This window comes from Danio aesculapii, chromosome 13, assembly GCF_903798145.1.
Source record: "Danio aesculapii chromosome 13, fDanAes4.1, whole genome shotgun sequence".
Lineage (NCBI taxonomy): Eukaryota > Metazoa > Chordata > Actinopteri > Cypriniformes > Danionidae > Danio > Danio aesculapii.
In genome coordinates this window covers 44,913,406-44,932,382 of record NC_079447.1, presented here as the reverse complement: position 1 = coordinate 44,932,382, position 18,977 = coordinate 44,913,406, and the positions used below count along the sequence as shown (strand labels likewise).

Below are 18,977 nucleotides of genomic sequence, written 5' to 3'. Positions count from 1 at the left end.
TTTGATTAAAATATATATATATATATACATGAAATTAGACCCCTGGACTAGTGGACTCGATATTTTAAAAAGGTACTTGTAACTAAAGCCAAGCACTAGTAGCTAATGAACAAGCTCTTCAGTAAGTAATTCAGAAAGCACTCAATGAAGATAAAAGTGTCATCCAGTCTACTATTGCAGGTTTTTCCAGCAAATTCAAGCTTTGAGTTGAGTGAATGGAAGCTTGCGTAAAAAAAAACCAAGAGCTGTGGAAGCTGTGGTGTAAAATTTTTTTATTTCAAAGCAGAACAAGAAACACTTTTTTTTGTAGTTTTTTTTGATAAACCGAAACCGTCAAAACCCACATATGATATCTAGCTAAAAAAACAACGGTCGAAAGTTCAACTCGGAAAGATGGAATGTAAAAACAGAATCGATCGAAGGATAAAAATGTCAAACGATGGAGATTAAGTTGATCTAGTCTAAATGAATGTCTCTTCTTTAAAGGAGAACAGTGAAACATAAATGTGTACAGTACGTCACTCACAAATATCCTTGTTTAAACACCTTCAAATAATCTGTTGTCGAAAAAGAAAACAAAAACATATACCTACAACATCTTTTACCAAGCTGCACTACACTCCACTTAGAACGCTCCTACTGGCCTGGATACACTCTCTGCTAAAGCTCCGGTTCAACTCGCATCCCCTTCCCACAGCGTCGAGTCGAAAGCGGAGCTAAAAACAGAGCTGCATCGAGGCCGTTACACTTTCAAAGAAATCGACGCCGCGGCAGAGCTTCACTTGGCGTCCATCTTGGCCATCTCCTGCAGGTATATCCCAATGCTCTCGCTGTCAAACAGAACAAAGTAAATGTTCTTCAGGGATGAGGTGGTTGCGGACACAAAATGGTTGGAGATGGCCTTCAGTATGAGCTGGGCTGCCGTCTGCTTTGGAAAACCGTTTCTGAGGGAGACAAATCAAAGAGGTTAGAATCTGTGGAGAACATCTGAATGGCAGTATAGTGAATGACCATGGTTAACCATTGATCTAAAAGCTCCAGTGGTGCTGCGCCGCTCTGAATAAACTCAGGAAAATCACATTTATTTTATCATTTAACATGGAGATTATGATTCTAAATAAACAAAAGTCATTAATATCATTTAAATTCAATTTTATTTGATCTTATTTTGAATTAATGAGTCAATAACTCAATAATAAAGACTTTTGTTTGTGGATTTTTTCATTACTACATTACTGAAGTCTTCTGCAATTAAGTGTATCAGTTTAAGTGTTTAGCAGTTTAATAGACACCCAAGGACTTATTTAATAGGTTTATAGCCTACTTTGTACCTCAATGACAAGACAGATCCACGCACTGCTGCTAGATGGCGCCACTAACTCGGTTTAGTGTAGAGATGCGCGGATCAGCTGAAATGACACCCGAATCCGCGACTTCATACTAATCATCCACCAGCCCCCGCACAAATAGTTTTATCTGATATATGTATCCGCACCCGACCCGCACTCGATCATAGCTTTGATAATTTAATTCTTTGTTTTCGGCATGATATGTCACCGTCAGGGCCAGAGCAAACTGAACTGGAGCTCTAGGCAAAAGATGATCATGCCGCCCTCATACCGAAAACGAGAGACGGGGGTGTGATAGCGCTACGACAGCAAGGACCGGGGTGTGTTGGGATTGTCGCGGATGCCGTCCTCTCTAATCTGGCGCCCTAGGCGGCCGCCTTGGTCGCCTCTATGACCGCGCCGGCTCTGTGTGGATATTAACAGCAGATTCGGTGAGCTTTAATCTGCGCATCTCTGATAGTAAAATAATACGTTAATCTTAAACGTTTTTAAATGAACATTTATTTATAAAAACAAAAGTTTTTAGACAACATTTTCTTCATTTTCAAATAGATACAGAAAGTAAAAATAAGACATTTTAGCTCTTACAGATACAGGAACAAGATAACAAAAAGAGTGCCAGCTCAGCCAAAATGGCAGCTTTGTAGTGTTTACTTGGCCTTTTCCTTCGCACTGTGTAAAAACAGAACAGCATCTATTGTGCCTGGATTCGGGCGATTCCGCCTCGCCTCGAAAACGCGGCCAGCTGCACAGAATTGAGCATTCGCTTGCTGTAGGAATGAACAAGATTCTCCTTGCAAGGCGCTGCAGTTGTGGAAATGTGTTCTTGTTTCTCCCAGAACGATAGCAGATTTTCCTCTGATGACTCTAACTGAAAATTCTGAACAGTAGGCTACTCTTCATCCTTTATTTTGGGCGTCTCATCTTCCCATTCTGCAAAGCCCACTCTGCTTTTTTCGCTGGTCCACTGCCATGTCCCGCTACATCCACCCGCAATTAATCATAATGTATTTTTTTATTACCCGACCCGCGGATTATCTGCAGCGCCCGCGGATATAACCGCCATCCGCGCATCACTAGTTTAGTGCTCTTGTGTCCACAGAATATAATTTTTCCTGTAATTTAGTAGACTCCATATTTCATTTGATAAATAAACTACTAGTCAGTCAACTATTCCAACTGTAAAAATAAAAATATTAAAAGGTATACAAATAAAAAAGTCCAGCTGAATTGAGTAGTCTAATATACTTTAACATTCCACCCTGAAAAATCTCATACATTGCTTAAAAGAGTTTATCACTTTCATTTTCCTTTTCCTTCAGCTTATTCGCTGCTTTTTAAAAGTTTTAATTAATTATAAAATATATTTTTAAACATTTGTGAAATCCTCTAAACTTATGACACTTTCAGATGTTGAATTTCAGGTCATCTGCTTTGATGCGTTGAGCCCTATCATATACCTGGCGCAAGGCTCGACGCAAATGTTATTTGCTAGTTTCAGCTTGACGCAAGTGTCATTGTGACGTTTTGCGCCACGCTGTTTAAATAGCAAATGCATTTGTGCTCATATGTGCACCCTCAGGTGTTCTGGTCTAAAAAGGTGGTGTGTTAAGGCACATTGCTGGTGCGTTGCTATTTTGAAGAACTAAAATAAACTGCACAATAGACCAACTGAGAGCAGGTCTAAAGTCCAGCGCAGAGTGCGTTAATGTTATTGTTAAGGTTAATAATGTTATTATTATCATTAATTTTATTTATTATATACATATTTATATTTGTATTATTAAAAACTCGCTTAGATTTGTCCACCTGTCGGGTGTTAGACCATATGGGGCATTATAATAGGACGTGTGTTCAAATATAACTCAGTTTTTTGAGCTCACTTCTTTATTTTTGTTCATTAATTTGTTTGCTGGAAATTAGAACTGAATTTAGAAATGGTTTTGAAACAAATCTTTGCGCTTAACAAACAAAATTAATTATGTAGGCTAATGGAGGTCTTCAGTGGAGTGTACGACACAGTTTCCTTATCCATAAAAGAGTGAAAGTGAAGGCCAAATGGAGGAGACTCATTATCCTCGTGCTGTAGATGCTCTGTTTAAATGTTTTCTTGCTAGTGTAGCGTTCAGTTTTTCCACTGACAAAGTCTGCCATGTAAATAGCAAATGTGCTATAGTGCAGCGCAACTGACTCTTAAAGGGAATGAGAGACGAGCCTCTGATTGGTTTATGCTCAAAACACATCTATTACTCATTAAGAGAATAAGCTCAACCATGTTAGACCATGCGCCATGGCGCAGAGCGGATTTTCCCGTCCTTAAAATAGCAAAAGTGGATTCGGACATGCCCTTTATGCTTTTGCACCCTGCGCTTCAGACTTTGCGCCTAGATCGTTAAAATAGAGCCCTATTTGTTTTAGTATTCTACAGTATAGTAAAAAAAGACAAAAAAAACTGCACGTACTGAAAGTAATGTAAAAGTAACTCAAAAGTTACATATCGCATTACCATAAAAGTAACTAACATAACAAGTTACTTTTTGGGGGAGTAACTCGATACTGTAATGCATTACTTTTAAAAGTGACTTTCCCCAAAACATATTTATTTTAATTCCAGAGAGAGTCGATTAAAAAAAAGACCAAAATGCTGATTTGATTTCATTTAAATAGTTAATTATTACCTATTTAGTAAGATAACAGTATTATGTAAACACCACAGTTACATTTTCAAGCAGTTCCAAACACATCATCCGAAATCTAAACCTTAAAAACCTTCGATTAAAATATTTTGTATAAAAAAAGACACACGAATGAAAAACTGTGAGAACCACGATTTCTAATTTAAATGGTGATGAAGATTTTTTCCCATGGTTGCACAGCATCATTAGCTGTGTTTCCATTCTAAAATGCGAATTAACTTTCCGCGCAAAACTTTATTATCGCATAAAAGACGTGCAAATACAGCAGCGTTTCAATCCAACGAGTCTAATAGAATAAAATCGTCACTTATTGATTAACTGGCACCAAAGTGCAACAGTAAAGATGTAATTTGCTGCACTAGGAGAAGCTGCGTAAATCTTTTCTTCATTTAATAAATGACTTGCGCCACATAAGGCAATCCTGACGCAGTGAACGCGCGGTGGTGTTTAAGGCGTGGAACACAAAGCACAGACACTCTTGATTCTGGAGGTCATTTATAATATAATAACACGAAAGCTACGGTCACACTGGGCTTTGTGTGTGCGAAATTCTGTCGTACGGCGCTGCGAAAAGGGGCGGGACTAAACAAGATGATTAGACATTAAAAAAAAGCAAGCGATTGCTCCATATTTTAAATTTCTGTCCAGAGAGGTCGTGTTTTGATCCTCAATTGGTCTCACGCAGTTAAGTAATGCGGTTTCGCAGGTCAGAGTTCACCAAGCTTGCACTTTGCACCGCAGCAGTAATGCGCATGTTTTTTTACGCACATTTTTAACAATTATGCGCATCTTGGCGTTTTTATCAACTGCTTTTTTATGTGCATATCCAAAATGTGCATAAAAATAGGTGGATGGAACCGTAGCTAGTGTCGATGAAGTTGAATTGATTTGAAATATCACGATCGGGATGCTTTTCCAGTGCTGGATGGGCATCCGCTGCATTAAACATATGTTAGAATAATTGTTGGTTCATTCCGCTGTGGCGACCCCTTCGCTAAGCTGAAGGATAGTGAGTGAGTGAGAATGATGGGGATGCTCACCGTCCAGCGGGTAGTGAAGGGAAAGCCACTGATTTGAGCTTCTTCTCCTCGGCCGCAGACAGACAGTTCTTGACTGTTTTCTCGAGCTGATCTTCGCACTTATCCGAGCCCCACTGCGGGACGTGACAATGGATGATGAAACGCGCTGCCATCCCATTGGCCTGACTCACAGCCACTGCAGAGCACAGGGAATAAAACACACTCCAGTCAAAACAACAGCACTCAAAAACCCTTCAGTTTGCTCATTCTCTCTCTCTCTTTTACTTTAATCTTCCCACATTGTTTAAATAAGACTGAGGGAAAATGGGCTATTTTGGGAGATGATTTCCCTTTGTTATGATGAGTAATAGTCTTTGTATAATATTTATTAGAATACAAAGCAAGTGCGATATATGTTGTAGTAAGAGATTTTTACAAGTGTTTTTGTGCTGCTACTTTGGCCTGTCATAAATAATCTTAATAAATGTCTTAAGGGGCGGTTCAGCCAAAATGAAAAGTCTTCCATCATTTACTCACCCTTCACTTGTCTCTAACCTGTCTAGGTTTCTTTCTTCTGTCAAACACAAATAAAGATATTTTGAAAAATGTTGGAAACCGGTACTCATTGACTTCCATTGTTTTTTTTTCTACTATAGAAGTCGATGGTTCAAGGTTTCTGACATTCTTCAAAATACACTAGGCGGTCACTTTATTAGGTACACCTGTCCAACTGCCCGTGAACGAAAATTTCTAATGAGCCAATCACATGGCAGCAACTCAATGCATTTAGGCATGTGGACATGGTCGAGATCTGCTGCAGTTCAAACCGAGCATCAGAATGAGAAAGGGGATTTAAGTGATTTTGAACATGGCATGGTTGTTGGTGCCAGACGGGCTGGTCTGAGTATTTCAGAAACTGCTGATCTACTGGGATTTTCACGCACAACAATCTCTAGGGTTTACAGAGAATGGTTAGAAAAGACAAAATATAGAGTGAGCGGCAGTTCTGTGGGAGCAAATGCCTTGTTGATGCTAGAGGAGAATGGCCAGACTGGTTCCAGCTGATAGAAAGGCAACAGTAACTCAAATAACCACTCATTACAACTGAGGTATACAAAAGAGCATCTCTGAACACACAACTTGTTTAACCTTGAGGCGGATGTGCTACAGCAGCAGAAGACCACATCAGGTGCCACTCCTGTCAGCTAGGAACAGGAAACAGGATACAATTCGCACAGGCTCACGAAATTCAGAATATTTTTAAAAACGTTGCCTGGTCTGATGAGTCTCAATTTCTTCTGCGACAGGTAGGGTCAGAATTGGGCATCAACAACATGAAAGCATGGATCCATCCTGCCTTGTAACAATGGTTCTGGCTGGTGGTGGTGTAATGGTGTGGGGGATATTTTCTTGCCACACTTTGGGCCCATTAGTACCAACTGAGCATCATGTCAACACAACAGCCTACCAGAGTATTGTTGCTGACCATGTCCATCCCTTTATGACTACAGTGTACCCATCTTTTGATGGCTACTTCCAGCAGGATAACGCGCGATGTCATAAAGCGCGAATCATCTCAGACTGGTTTCCTGAACATGACAGTGAGTTCACTGTACTCAAATGGCCTCCACAGTCATCAGATCTCAATCCAATAGAGCACCTTTGGGATGTGGTGGAACGGGAGATTTGCCGACAAATCTACAGTAACTGCGTGATGCTATCATGTCAATATTGACCAAAATCTCTAAGGAATATTTCCAGTACCTTGTCGAATCTATGCCATGAAGGATTAAGGCAGTTCTGAAGGCAAAAAGGGGTCCAACCCGGCACGAATAAGGTGTACCTAATAAAGTGGTTGGTGAGTTTATATTATATGTTGTGTTCAACAAATGAAACAAAGTCATAAAGGTTTGGAACCAAGTGAGTAAATGATGAGTATATTTTATTCTTAAGGTGAATTATCCCATTAATGAGACATTTAATTGAATGATTCACTTAAATTATGGTGTTCAAACATTCAGGCCCAACTTTTTGTAACTGTTTTTATAGGAAAAACAGACAAAAAGACATTATTTTGTCTAAAATGTGACTCAAAAATAACCAAATGCTTCTGCGACCTGTATGATGATCTGTGCCTTTATCTGTTACTATATAATAGTTAAAATAATAAAAATACTACTTATTTTTATAAATATTTTAAATAGTTTTTAAATTTTTTTTTTATTAATGATTTTATTCCAGCCAATTTAATTAACCTTTTTTTTTTTTGCAAAGCGAGTAACATACCAACTTCTACATTAAAAAACAATTAAAACATTATATTAGATAATAAATCTTGCACACTCACAAATGTTTTCAATATAGTTAAATTAGTACTATCACTTTTTACACTAACAAACACTAATCCCTTACAAAATTACAGAATGTTCCCTCACTACTGCCTTTTCTAACTGCTTTTTTAATGTCTCTTTCCAGGCCTGTACACGGTCACAGTAATATTCCTCATGTTTCCATGGTTTTTCCACGACGGCTGTTCCTTTTTTCTCCAATAAAATATTTAAGAAGGTCATTTCCTGTCTCATTTGAACATTGCTAGAACATACACACTAATGTGACTCTGCGTTCTGTCTGCGTGTGTCAAGGAGTGTGCCTGTGTGTGTGTATTTTCAACCTGATGCGACCTCCAAAGGGCCCTGGCTTTTCCTCAGCTCCTTGACAGTCTCTAGGAAATCTTTTCCCCCTGTTTTCTCCAGAGCGTTTCCTGGATCAAAAGAGTTTATTGGCTTCATAAGTAAATACATAAACATAAGCTTTTGAATTGAACTGAAAGCAGAGGCGATGATCTTTTAAAGTACTGACCGATTCCCTCTTTCAGATCAATCTCTGCGTTTGTGGGATTGATGATTCCCTCCACTTTGATCGTCCCGATTTTGCTGATTTCACTCTCTGTGAGCGACAGCTGAGAACGAAACACACAGTTAATGCAGTTGATTTTATCTTAAATCACTAGAGTATTAGCATTTGACTGTCTAAAGTCCATTAAAGTGCATTCTCAATTAAAGGTCAGACAACACTTGGCATTTCTCAACCCACTGGTGCTCCATTTTTGGGAATCGCACTTCTGGTCAAAAAAAGTACCCTGTTTTTCATTCATTCATTTTCTTTTCGGCTTAGTCCCTTTATTAATCTGGGGTCGCCACAGCGGAATGAACCGCCAACTTGTATCCTGTTTTTCCTTTTGTAAAATTAATCAAATTTAGTTTTGTTTAATAATATAATTTCTACATTATTTTGAAGTTTGAGAAGGTTTTGTGGAAATAATGAATATTTCTGCAGTAATTAACCTCCATTTTGCCACACTGATAACGGTGGTATTTTTGTTTATTTTAATTATTGCTGTATTTTCAGGTAAAATAGAGACTCTGTCATTCAAAAACTAAAACAAAAGACAGATTAGCACCATCTGGTTGTAAAAAAAAGAGAAAGAAAATCATGTAATGACCCGGTGTAACCACTAGGTTTTAGTATTACGATCTCTCCAAAGCAAGCAGCAACCTCCCGATCTCCCTTGTGAAGCAAATAAAAGTAACTGAAACTGCAATCCATCGAAATTCCACTAGTCCTGGATTCATAATAGATCAGATTTCTATTGAGCCCAATGTTAAAATGGCCAGAAAAATAAGGTGTTTACAGCCTGGTACAAAGAACGATTTTGATTCATTTAGCTAATATTACCCTTCATGACCATTGTGTAAGGGTGAATTCTTTTATAACTCATCCATTTTGTTTATATTAAGTTATACCTTCTGTCCAAGGAACAAGCTCTTCGCAGAGAGGATAGTAAATCCCTCTCCTGGTCCGTCTTCCATCGCGTTGGCATCTGCTTCTTTATCGTTCTCTGTGCTTTTCTGCAAATGAAGATGTTTTGTTATCTTCACAGTCAAACACAGTATTGTCGTAGTCTACCTGTTTAATTATCTGACAAAGCACTCACTTTGGGTTTGCGGCCTGGTTTTCCTTTGCTCTTTTTGTAGGGTTTCTTGACGGGTTTCCGTTTGGCGCTCTTCTCCGGAACGGCGACCTGAGACTCCACCTTCACCTTACCTCCTCTCTTCTTGGAGAGCAGCTCAGGGTGAATGCGAGGCAGAACTCCACCATTCGATATGGTCACTCCTCTGAGAAGCTGTTCAATAACACAAACAAGAAAGCAAACTCATTAATGGCACTGCTATTATTGTTAAAGTATTTCGTGATTCTTTAGGTGAACAGTTATTGTGTGCAAGTTTATCCACTGAAAAACAAGTGTTTGTTTGGGTAATCCTCAATCAAAGTCTGAGCATTTGTTTCCGTGTATGAAGTGCCGGTCCTGACGTCAGTTTGAGCCACAATGGATCCTTTTCACAAGCCTGTTAGGACGCGTTTAACAGTAATCAGCATCTTAAATCCTTGAAAGCTTTTAATATTTAGATTTTTTTTTAAACGTATGAACATTTATATGCATTTATGAATGTATTACCATGGTATATGCAGGAATCCTAAAGGTAAAAATATTTTAAGACCTCGTCGCCACTTCAAGTTCTGATCAGTATCAAACCTTTAACTTAATAAACAGTTGTAGTTAAATATATGAATGGAGCACAACCATGCAACCGAACTCTGGTTAGCTCGGAAGAAACAAACCTTGAAAGAATAAATTACGTGGTTGTTTTCAGCGACAGCCTTCAGCCACTGTTTAAACTCATCTTTCTCCAATTAGGAGTACGCAAACTTGCATTATCCTATTTTGCCATCTGTTTTGCTCTATGGCAGGGCTATTCAATTAGTTTGTCATGGGGGTCAGTTGCTGAAAAGCATCCCAAATGAGGGGCCGGAGAGATATGACTTGCCATATAAGTGATGATACAACAACAATATAAGAGCCCATATGCTGTATTTTTGCTCCTTAAGACACCCACGTTGGCTTTTTCTACATTAAAATGTTAACATATTGTATTTTGAAACTACATGATATCAGTGCATTGTACAATATGGCTGTTTTACAAATATTCAAATGTTGTGTTTCAAAGCACAAGAAAAGCAGTGCATTGCTTATAGGCTTCTTCTATATTCAGACACATTCATATGTTATGTTTTGAACTGCATAACAATTATGGATGCAACAATTATAGATTCTGGCTGTACGATTATATAGTCTAAAGAATAATCATGGTTTCACGGTTATCACATCTAATGTAAATTTAAGCTTTATATAAGGGAAGTATTTTAATGAACGGTTATCATCATCTGCGTTCATACATACATAATCATTTTAATAATTTGTAATAGTTCGTCTGACATATCTTTTGTTTACATTGCACTGAAAGCCACACTCAACTCTCATCGATGTTTTATAGATGTTTTCTACTCTGTTTCTACTTCTACTCACGAGCCCATCGCTCTGTTTGCGCGTGCATATTGTCATATATTCTAATATTGGAAATAACGAACTTGTGCGCGGAAAAGACGCAATATGTGAATGGCCAGCTGGCTCACAGACAAAGGTCCAGAATTTGTGCCATACATGAGCACATTTGTCCTATTTATCGTTGACTGCCATTTTAAATAGTAAAAATAACTCATCGAAAAAGTTTTAAGGCCAAGCGGAATCCGCTGTTGACTGTCGCTTCACTGTGACTTCAGCTAATGAGTTTTGGCCAATGCTTACAATTATTTTTCATGAGTCCAACGTCTAGCTATGCAAGAAAACATACAATCTGATGTAAGCGAAGTCATCTTTCGCTAAAACATTTTACTAGCAACTTCTAGCAACAATCTACATTGTATAAGCGCTATACAAATAAAGGTGAATTGAATTGAATTGAACTCTTATTCTTAATCTTGGGCTTTATTCTTGAAACAAAAAACGACCAATAAGAAGGTGTGAAGCACCAAAATCACATATAAAAGTTCACTTATTTTGACTGTTGTTGTTATGCATGAATTAACAAATGTACTTTTTTAAAAGAAAGGCAAAAAAAATTGTGAAGCTTTATTTTATTATTCTTATTACTATTAAAATAGTGGTTAAAATCTCACAAAAAAATATATAAATCTCAAAATTAAATAGAAAATTTGGGGTATAGCTACAGTATATGGCTAGACCAATCGGCATTTCTGTGTGGAGTTTGCATGTTCTCCCCGTGTTTGCGTGGGTTTCCTACAGGTGCTCTGATTTTCCCCCTAGTCCAAAGACATGCGCTATAGGTGAATTGGATGAACTAAATTGGCTGTAGTGTATGAGAATGTGTGTGAATTTGAGAGTGGATAGGTGTTTTCCAGTACTCGGTTGTGCCTGGAATGGCATCCGCTGCATAAAACATATGCCGGAAAAGTTGGCGGTTCATTCCGATGTGGTGACTCTTGATATATATAAGGGACTAAGCTGAAGGAAAATGAATGAGTTAATGTAACAATCCCTCATTGGTCTGTTTAGCAGAGCCCACCATGGAACAAACAGTATATAAGCCTTGAAAATTGACATAATATACAGACACTTAAAACTGAATGATTTTAGATGATGTGCTAAGTGCATTTATATGTTATACTTTTAATTTAAAGTGTGCATAATGTTTGAAGAAGTCTATTCTATAAAATGTGTTTTGTTGCATTTACACAGTTTTGACCAGCAGGTGTCCCTAGCATGCGCTTTTTTGAATGCTTTGAAACAATGAATCATTTTGCATAGCTATTTGCACACAGACTTTTCATTTCAGTCAGGCAGCCCAAGGATTTCCAGTGAACTGTCTTCCATTACAAAATTGTCACGTTTAAGTTCTGATTTCTTTAAAAATATTAGATATACAACATGAAGTGGTTCTCAGACTGGACAAGAAGCACTGCATTAAACTCCATTTCCCCCCGCCATGTCTTTAAAATATGACAGTTTATTTTACCCCAGTATTTTAAATACTGTTGCTCCTGATGGCACTAGTGGTTACAACAGTCTTTCATCTTGTTTCACGCTTGAACAACTAAATGAATGCTTAAGTCTGTTTAACTGAATGTATTGTAATGACATTACAACATCGATGCTGTAAAAACAACCTTGTGAAATTGAAAATACTCACATTAAGCTTTTACCTGAAGTTTATCGTTGGCTTTAAAACTCTAGCTATGCATAGAGCCCAGTGGTTTGAAGCTTTAATAGCTTTATTTCTCCCATCACTAGCGTAAACTACTCTATATCAGTAATGAGCTGGAGTAGATACATTTCAATGGGCTAAGTTAGTTGCTCAGTGCACTAATATGCTTTCATTCTTTCCTTGTTGATGCTAAAGTTTGTGCTCAGTGGTTAATCAAATTCACTTCAGTCCTACAAAAACTACTAGTGTGTAGTGTACATCCTAATGATAATTTTGTTTTGACACCTAGTGGACTGAGAAACCTGTCTTTTTGCATGGAACATCTATACTGTTCTTTCCTAGTGATGAATTGCAGCTGGAAGGGCATCCGCTGCGTAAAACATATGCTGGATAAGTTGGCGGTTCATTCCACTGTGGCGACCCCAGATTAATAAAGGCACTAAGCCGAAAATAAAATTTATGAATGAACTATACTCTTCTCACACTGAGAGTTTGGTATCATCGACCAAGATGCTCTGTCCCAGACTTCAAGATGAGCGAATTACAAGCGGCACGTGATCATGTTTATATATATATCATGTCTATATGTATATAAGTGTAAATATATATTTTAGAAACAAAGTATTGTATTTTATTAACAGGATATACATTGCAGCATTGTGTTTTATAATTGAGTATCTGTGTATTCAAACATATCTTATGATTAACAGGCAAAAGAGAGACTCAACTAATATTGAGAGGTTGCCTAATGTGTTATGCAGGCATGTTAAATAATATCTAAGAAACACTAATGCTGCAGTCAATTTTATTTTTATTTAAGGAAGATTATTTATTGTATTATTACTATATTACTTTTATTTCTATATGCAATCTGTGATATATTATGCATCTCATATGTATGCATGTTGTAAAGTGTGTGTATTTTGAGAGCTTGTGCCCTTGACTGCTATGTCTATTGCAAAACAGAGACTTGCCTAATTGTGTGTTATGCATGAGCGAAATAAAATCACCTCAGCATGACCATATTTGTGTCTTACTTCTTTTTAATAATAATTAAAAAAATGTATAAAACAAAGCAGAGAAACGACCTCTACGAAAAGAAATTATCCTAACGGAATTTGAGTAAACACAGCACGAACTTTAGCCTGAACAGGGAAAGAATGAAAGCAAATTAGTGCACTGAGGTATGCAGCAATGTAGTGAGGATGTTCTCTCCTGTCGCTGATAAACTACTTTGTTTTTGTTTGTTTTTTTAAATGTTCATTTTTGGTAACGAAAATGCGAAATCTTCACCTCTTCCTTCATACTTCAATACAACCGGACGTAAAAGCGCACACACACACTTGCATCTAGAGCTTACCGGCGCCATCTTGTGCACCTAGCCCATCAGGTATAGACATCGATGTAAAAATGACCTTCTACAAAAAATACTCTTTTTTTTTTTTATTTATTATTTGAGTGTTGATTTTAATATTTTAAACAGCAATTAAATTTTGTTTGAATTGTAGTCTTGAATATTATAGTAATGTGCACATAATAGGGCACATAATAGGGCATGCATGGCACATTTACTGCTATTTTAAGGGATAGTTTTCCCAAAACTGAAAATTCCGTCATCATTTACTCATCCTTCACTTGTTCAAAACCTATGTAGTTTAGTTTAAACTTTATTGTTCGTTCTGCTTAGCACAGAAAGGAAATTAGTCTTTAACACTGGATTTAAGACAACAATTGCATACATACAACAATCACCCAATAACAACGCTCATCAAGACAACAACATAAGTTAAATTTTGGTAAAAACCAAATTAGCCCCATACAAATTACTGCAGATCATTCTTGACAACCACCACATTCACTTCAAACAGTGATCCGATTTAAGACTACAACTGCACTTGGGATAAATGACTTTTTATAAGCATTTCTTTGGGCTTTAAGAATTCTAAACCTGCGTCCTGATGGTAACAATTCAAAATGCTGAGTGGAGGAAATGTGTATTATCTTTAACAACTGTTGTTTTTTCCATAAAGGAATCTAATAGAATCTGCAGTGAATGTTGTTTGTGACCAGTTATCTTATTTGCCTGATTGATCAATAATTTCTCCTCCTGTTTAAGTGTTGTGTTACCAAACCATGAAACAATATTATATGTGAGAACACTCTCTATCAATGATCTATATGCCATGTTTAAAGTCTGTGTACTAACATTAAAACTCCTCAACTTGTGAAGGAGACTGACTTTCCTTCTTATTAACAGCCTCTACATTACTATTAAAATTCAGTTTATTGTCAACAATTGTGCCTAAATACTTAAAACTTGAGACCTGCTCTACTATTTGTCCATTTATAATGACTGATAAATAAAATCTAGCATCTACTGCTCTTGTTTGACTTCCCAGACGTAGCTCTTTTGTTTTTCTAATATTAAGGTGTAATGAACTTTTGCCAAACCAATCTGTAATACTATTAATAAAATAGTTACCTGGTTAAGTTCTTCATCATTGGCCACTGCCAGCTTGATGTGTCGTGGAGTGATTCTCCCTTTTTTGTTGTCTCTTGCTGCATTTCCAGCCAACTCCAAAATCTCAGCTACAAAAACATCAATGCAACGCATCACAAATCTCTCAAAATGACAATAATGGGCAGACGGTTACGCTGCGGGTGTGCTTTCTGGATTCCCACCTGCTAAGTACTCAATGACAGCTGCCATGTAGACAGGGGCGCCCATGCCAATGCGATACTTATGGGTTCCTGTGCGCAAGTAACGCATCATTCTCCCCACAGGAAAAATGACTCCCGCCCGGGCGGAACGGGACAGCTTGGTGATCTTTTTCTTTCCTCCTCTGGCTGACATCCTGCCTTTGCTGTAGTGAAAAATCAAATATTTCTTCCATCATCATCATCATCATCTTTATGTGAAGGTTACAGTTTGATCGGCTACATGTTATCTAAACATCAGTGACATGCGTAACCCACCTCCTCTAGACTCACAGTGCCACTGGATGGAGTACCTACAGATGAACCGAGACAAAATGATTCATTCATTAACGTCTCTGAACTCAACAGTCTCCATCTGCTTCAACAGATGACGATCACACATATTCTGGTATCAGCGTTAATGACTGGAGAAACACGGCTAATGTGTAAACACTTTCTTAAAAGGAACAGATTTATGAACACAATTTTAAGCTAAATTGGGGAATTTTCACACCGCTAGCTTTCATCAACATCTACTGAAGGATCAAGTTTAGTTAACTTTGATGAGCTAATTTGTGTGGTGCAAAGATGAAGCAGATCTAAACAGCATAGACATCTTGACTGAATAAAAAACACACAAACTGGTATTCCTTATGAAAATGAACCATGGATTTACTACCAACAATATATATTTTGTAGTTATATTAGGGTAAACACAAATTAAACATGGCTTTGCCACACTAACCAAAGGTTAGCAATTGAATTTGTTGTAAAACCGTGGTTTTGCTGTAGGCGTACCCTGAAGTACATATGATTCGAATGATAAGATTTACACCACACAAACTTCTATGCTCACTTAAATGTGAAAATTAAAGTACAATTTGTGTTTTACTCTATAAATATTGTTATTAATATCATTATAATAATAATGATGATGTAGTAAACGTAAAAGCACACACATCCCTTGTTAAAGTGTAACAAACAGAGGAAAAAGTCGGTTTTATATTCGCATATTCGTTCATTTTGAAGTCTCTATATTATTTACCCTGATACTTTGAATATTCGATCGGAATTAGCATGCATGACTTCAAAACAACATTAACACTATGTAATTGAATGTAAACAATGTTGTGATAGTCATTGGCTGCTTATATGATTTCCCTATTTAGAATTTGCAAAGAATACTTTTCCCAAATTGTTAATGTCTGAATATCAGAATATAAACCTACTTTACCTCTATTTGCAACATATGCATTTCTATGACAGTTAGCTTATAACATTAAATTAAATATGTAATAACATGTATAACAAACTGGAGAAACGTATGCGTATTTGTAAATAAAATATAACTTTAATTCCTAATTATATTCATAATACTGACGTGTTTCTGCTAGGCAGATTGTTTTGCTAGCCTAATCATCTTTTAATATCATATTTATTTGGTAATTAAGCCAGATGATTAGCATAAGTCAAGATATTATCTCTTTTTCTGAATGAAATATAACCTGGATGTGTTCTTCACATGTGCCATCTTGAGATTCGCTCATATAAAAATGATTAATAAGCAACTCTTCAATAATTTGTTCGTCGGTTTTCATTTATGTTGATGTATTCATAATGTTTTAATTATTTATTTTTGTTACTTGTTTTGTTGTTGAACAGAAGGCATAAAAATCACACTATTGAAGCCCACACAAATATGACACCGGGTCTGTCGATGGCATTCGGGCTGTGAAGGACCGCGTCGACAGACAAGGGCTCATTCGACACAGCCTGCAGCGACCCCGCACTGCCATCCCAAATTAAAGGCGCAGCGCATGTTTTAAGATAAACAGCGAACATTTATAAGCACAGAGCGCGATTCCTCCCCCCTATAAAAAGTTTCGCTACAAATATATGTAATAAAAGACCCGCCTCCTGCCAGCGGCAGCACGTTAACACCATTATATTCAGTCAGGATGCGGTACGTGATCAAGAGGCCGTCGCCGAATCTGCGATTCAAAGCGTTTGATCAAAGGCCTCGCCTTAACTTCGCCGCTTTTCCGTGATACGCGCGAAAAAACACGCACAGGTTTGTTGTGGGGACACATTAGGTCGTGCACAAACACATATTCTCGCTTTTTAACCCCGCTCCTCCCACATCAGCTCACCCCCATTTTGTTTTTTTTTTACCTCGTTGCATTAACATACAGTAAAACAGCCGATCTACATCTCAAGCGAGTGATGCGTTTCGACGCGGCGCGACAAATGTGGAACGCTGTGTTTTTATAATCAACGCATCTGAAAGCGAGCAGCGTTCGGCTTGCCTTTTAATAATGCGAACGCCGTCGTTCCGTCGCGCGCGTCGCGTACAGTGGGAGCTCGAGCTGTATTCGCATGCATCGCGCGCGCGCTTATCAAGTCAATGTCTCGTGCCAATATTTACCTGTTTGTTTTCTACAAATGCGTCATGTACGAAATATATCTGTCCTCTGACAGGCGCAAATAAGGAGGAGTTCCTGGTCTTCCCTGTCCTTGCGCGCTGATCCTGTCTGCTGTTCCTTAAAAAAATAGAGAGAGAGAGACCGCGAAAAACTACAGCAGCCAGTACCACTGTGCTGTCGATGGAGGCAGGCTTTAGGCTACTGCTGCTGCTTCTCATTTAAAATACATTACATTCAAGAGACCGAGTACATTAGAGCGCGCCCGATGCAGGTCCAGCAAAACGCGTACATATAAGCGAATATGGGATATTATGTGGATGTGATGCATTATAAACCCCCATTTCTCGTCTACCAGGCGGTTGAGAGCAGCATGCAGAAATAATTGGTCTCAGACAGCTGCAGGTGTCTGAGAAATGAATACTTACTTTACAGATCTGTCTGTTTTTCACCTGATCTCTACGCGAGCGCGCGTTGATCTTCATTCATTTTCACATGAATAAACCTGCTGTCGCTTAATGAACTCAATCTGAGAAACACTTCAAAATGAACCCGAGCACGAGCGCGTCCCCCTGAGTGCTGCACTTCTCAGTCAGCCTACTCAGTGTGAGCTGTGATTGCTATATCTGCTCTGTATTATATTTAAGTCTCTGTTTAATACAAAGTCTGAAAAGGTCGAATAATGGGCTCTTTAAATGCCTGCAGAAATTCGTGTCTGCGAAATCTGTGCTGGACTAAACTGGTTCTGCAGAGGGCAGTAATAGATCAGAATTGAAACGTGTGTTCGGCCTATTGTCCGATAGGGGGCGGTGTTGTATTATTTTGGGTTTATTTCCCCAGCAACAATCAGACATGGACAGATGTTGCGAGGGCACGAACATTGTGGATGTGCTTTTTGTGTACTTTAATATTTGCGTAAATGACTGTTGAATTGGTTTTAGTAGTCAACTGAAGGCAATTTAAACTGTACATGGCATGGACCGTTCGTTTGCTTTAATCAACAGACATAAAATAGGCAATGTTGTCTCTCTCTCTCTCTCTCTCTCTCTCTCTCTCTCTCTCTCTCTCTCTCTCTCTCTCTCTCTCTCTCTCTCTCTCTCTCTCTCTCTCTCTCTCTCTCTCTCTCTCTCTTTTATATTTTCCAAATGATGCTTAACAGAGCAAGGAAAATTTCACAGTATATCTGATAATATTTTTTCTTCTGGAGAAAGTCTTATTTGTTTTATTTTGTCTAGAATAAAAGCAGTTTTTAATTTTAGGTTCAAAATGATTAACCCCTTTAAGCTATGTATTTTTTTTAATAGTCTACAGAACAAACCATCGTTATAATAACTTGCCTAATTACCCTATCCTGCCTAGTTAACCTAATTAACCTAGTTAAGCCTTTAAATGTCACTTTAAACTGTATAGAAGTGTCTTGAAAAATATCTAGTCAAATATTATTTACTGTCATCATGGTAAAGATAAAATAAATCAGTTATTAGAAATGAGTTATTAAAACTATTATGTTTAGAAATGTGTTGTAAAAAATCTTCTCTCCGTTAAACAGGCTAATAATTCAGGGGGGCTAATATTTCTGACTTCAACTATATATATATATATATATATATATATATATATATATATATATATGTATGTATGTATATATATATGTGTGTACCTTGCTTTTTTTGGT

The 18,977-nt window shown here is 37.6% G+C and overlaps 1 protein-coding gene across 2 annotated transcripts; it reads right to left on the bottom strand.

Moving 5' to 3' along the window:
* Window positions 1–255: 255 nt before the first annotated feature.
* On the bottom strand, window positions 256–17,791 carry LOC130239719 (core histone macro-H2A.2). Of its 2 annotated transcripts, none has more exons than XM_056471021.1 (10): window positions 17,731–17,791; window positions 15,162–15,196; window positions 14,868–15,049; window positions 14,668–14,774; window positions 9,059–9,247; window positions 8,868–8,972; window positions 7,924–8,023; window positions 7,736–7,825; window positions 5,086–5,260; window positions 256–944 (listed from the first exon to the last, which is right to left on the bottom strand). In XM_056471021.1, the coding sequence occupies exons 3-10, from the start codon at window positions 15,037–15,039 to the stop codon at window positions 779–781; spliced, it is 1,104 nt and encodes a 367-aa protein (XP_056326996.1). In that variant the 5' UTR covers window positions 15,040–15,049; window positions 15,162–15,196; window positions 17,731–17,791; the 3' UTR covers window positions 256–778. The 2 variants fall into 2 exon arrangements, with proteins under 2 accessions (XP_056326996.1, XP_056326995.1); XM_056471020.1 differs by lacking the exon at window positions 17,731–17,791 and adding an exon at window positions 17,308–17,475.
* Window positions 17,792–18,977: the final 1,186 nt, after the last annotated feature.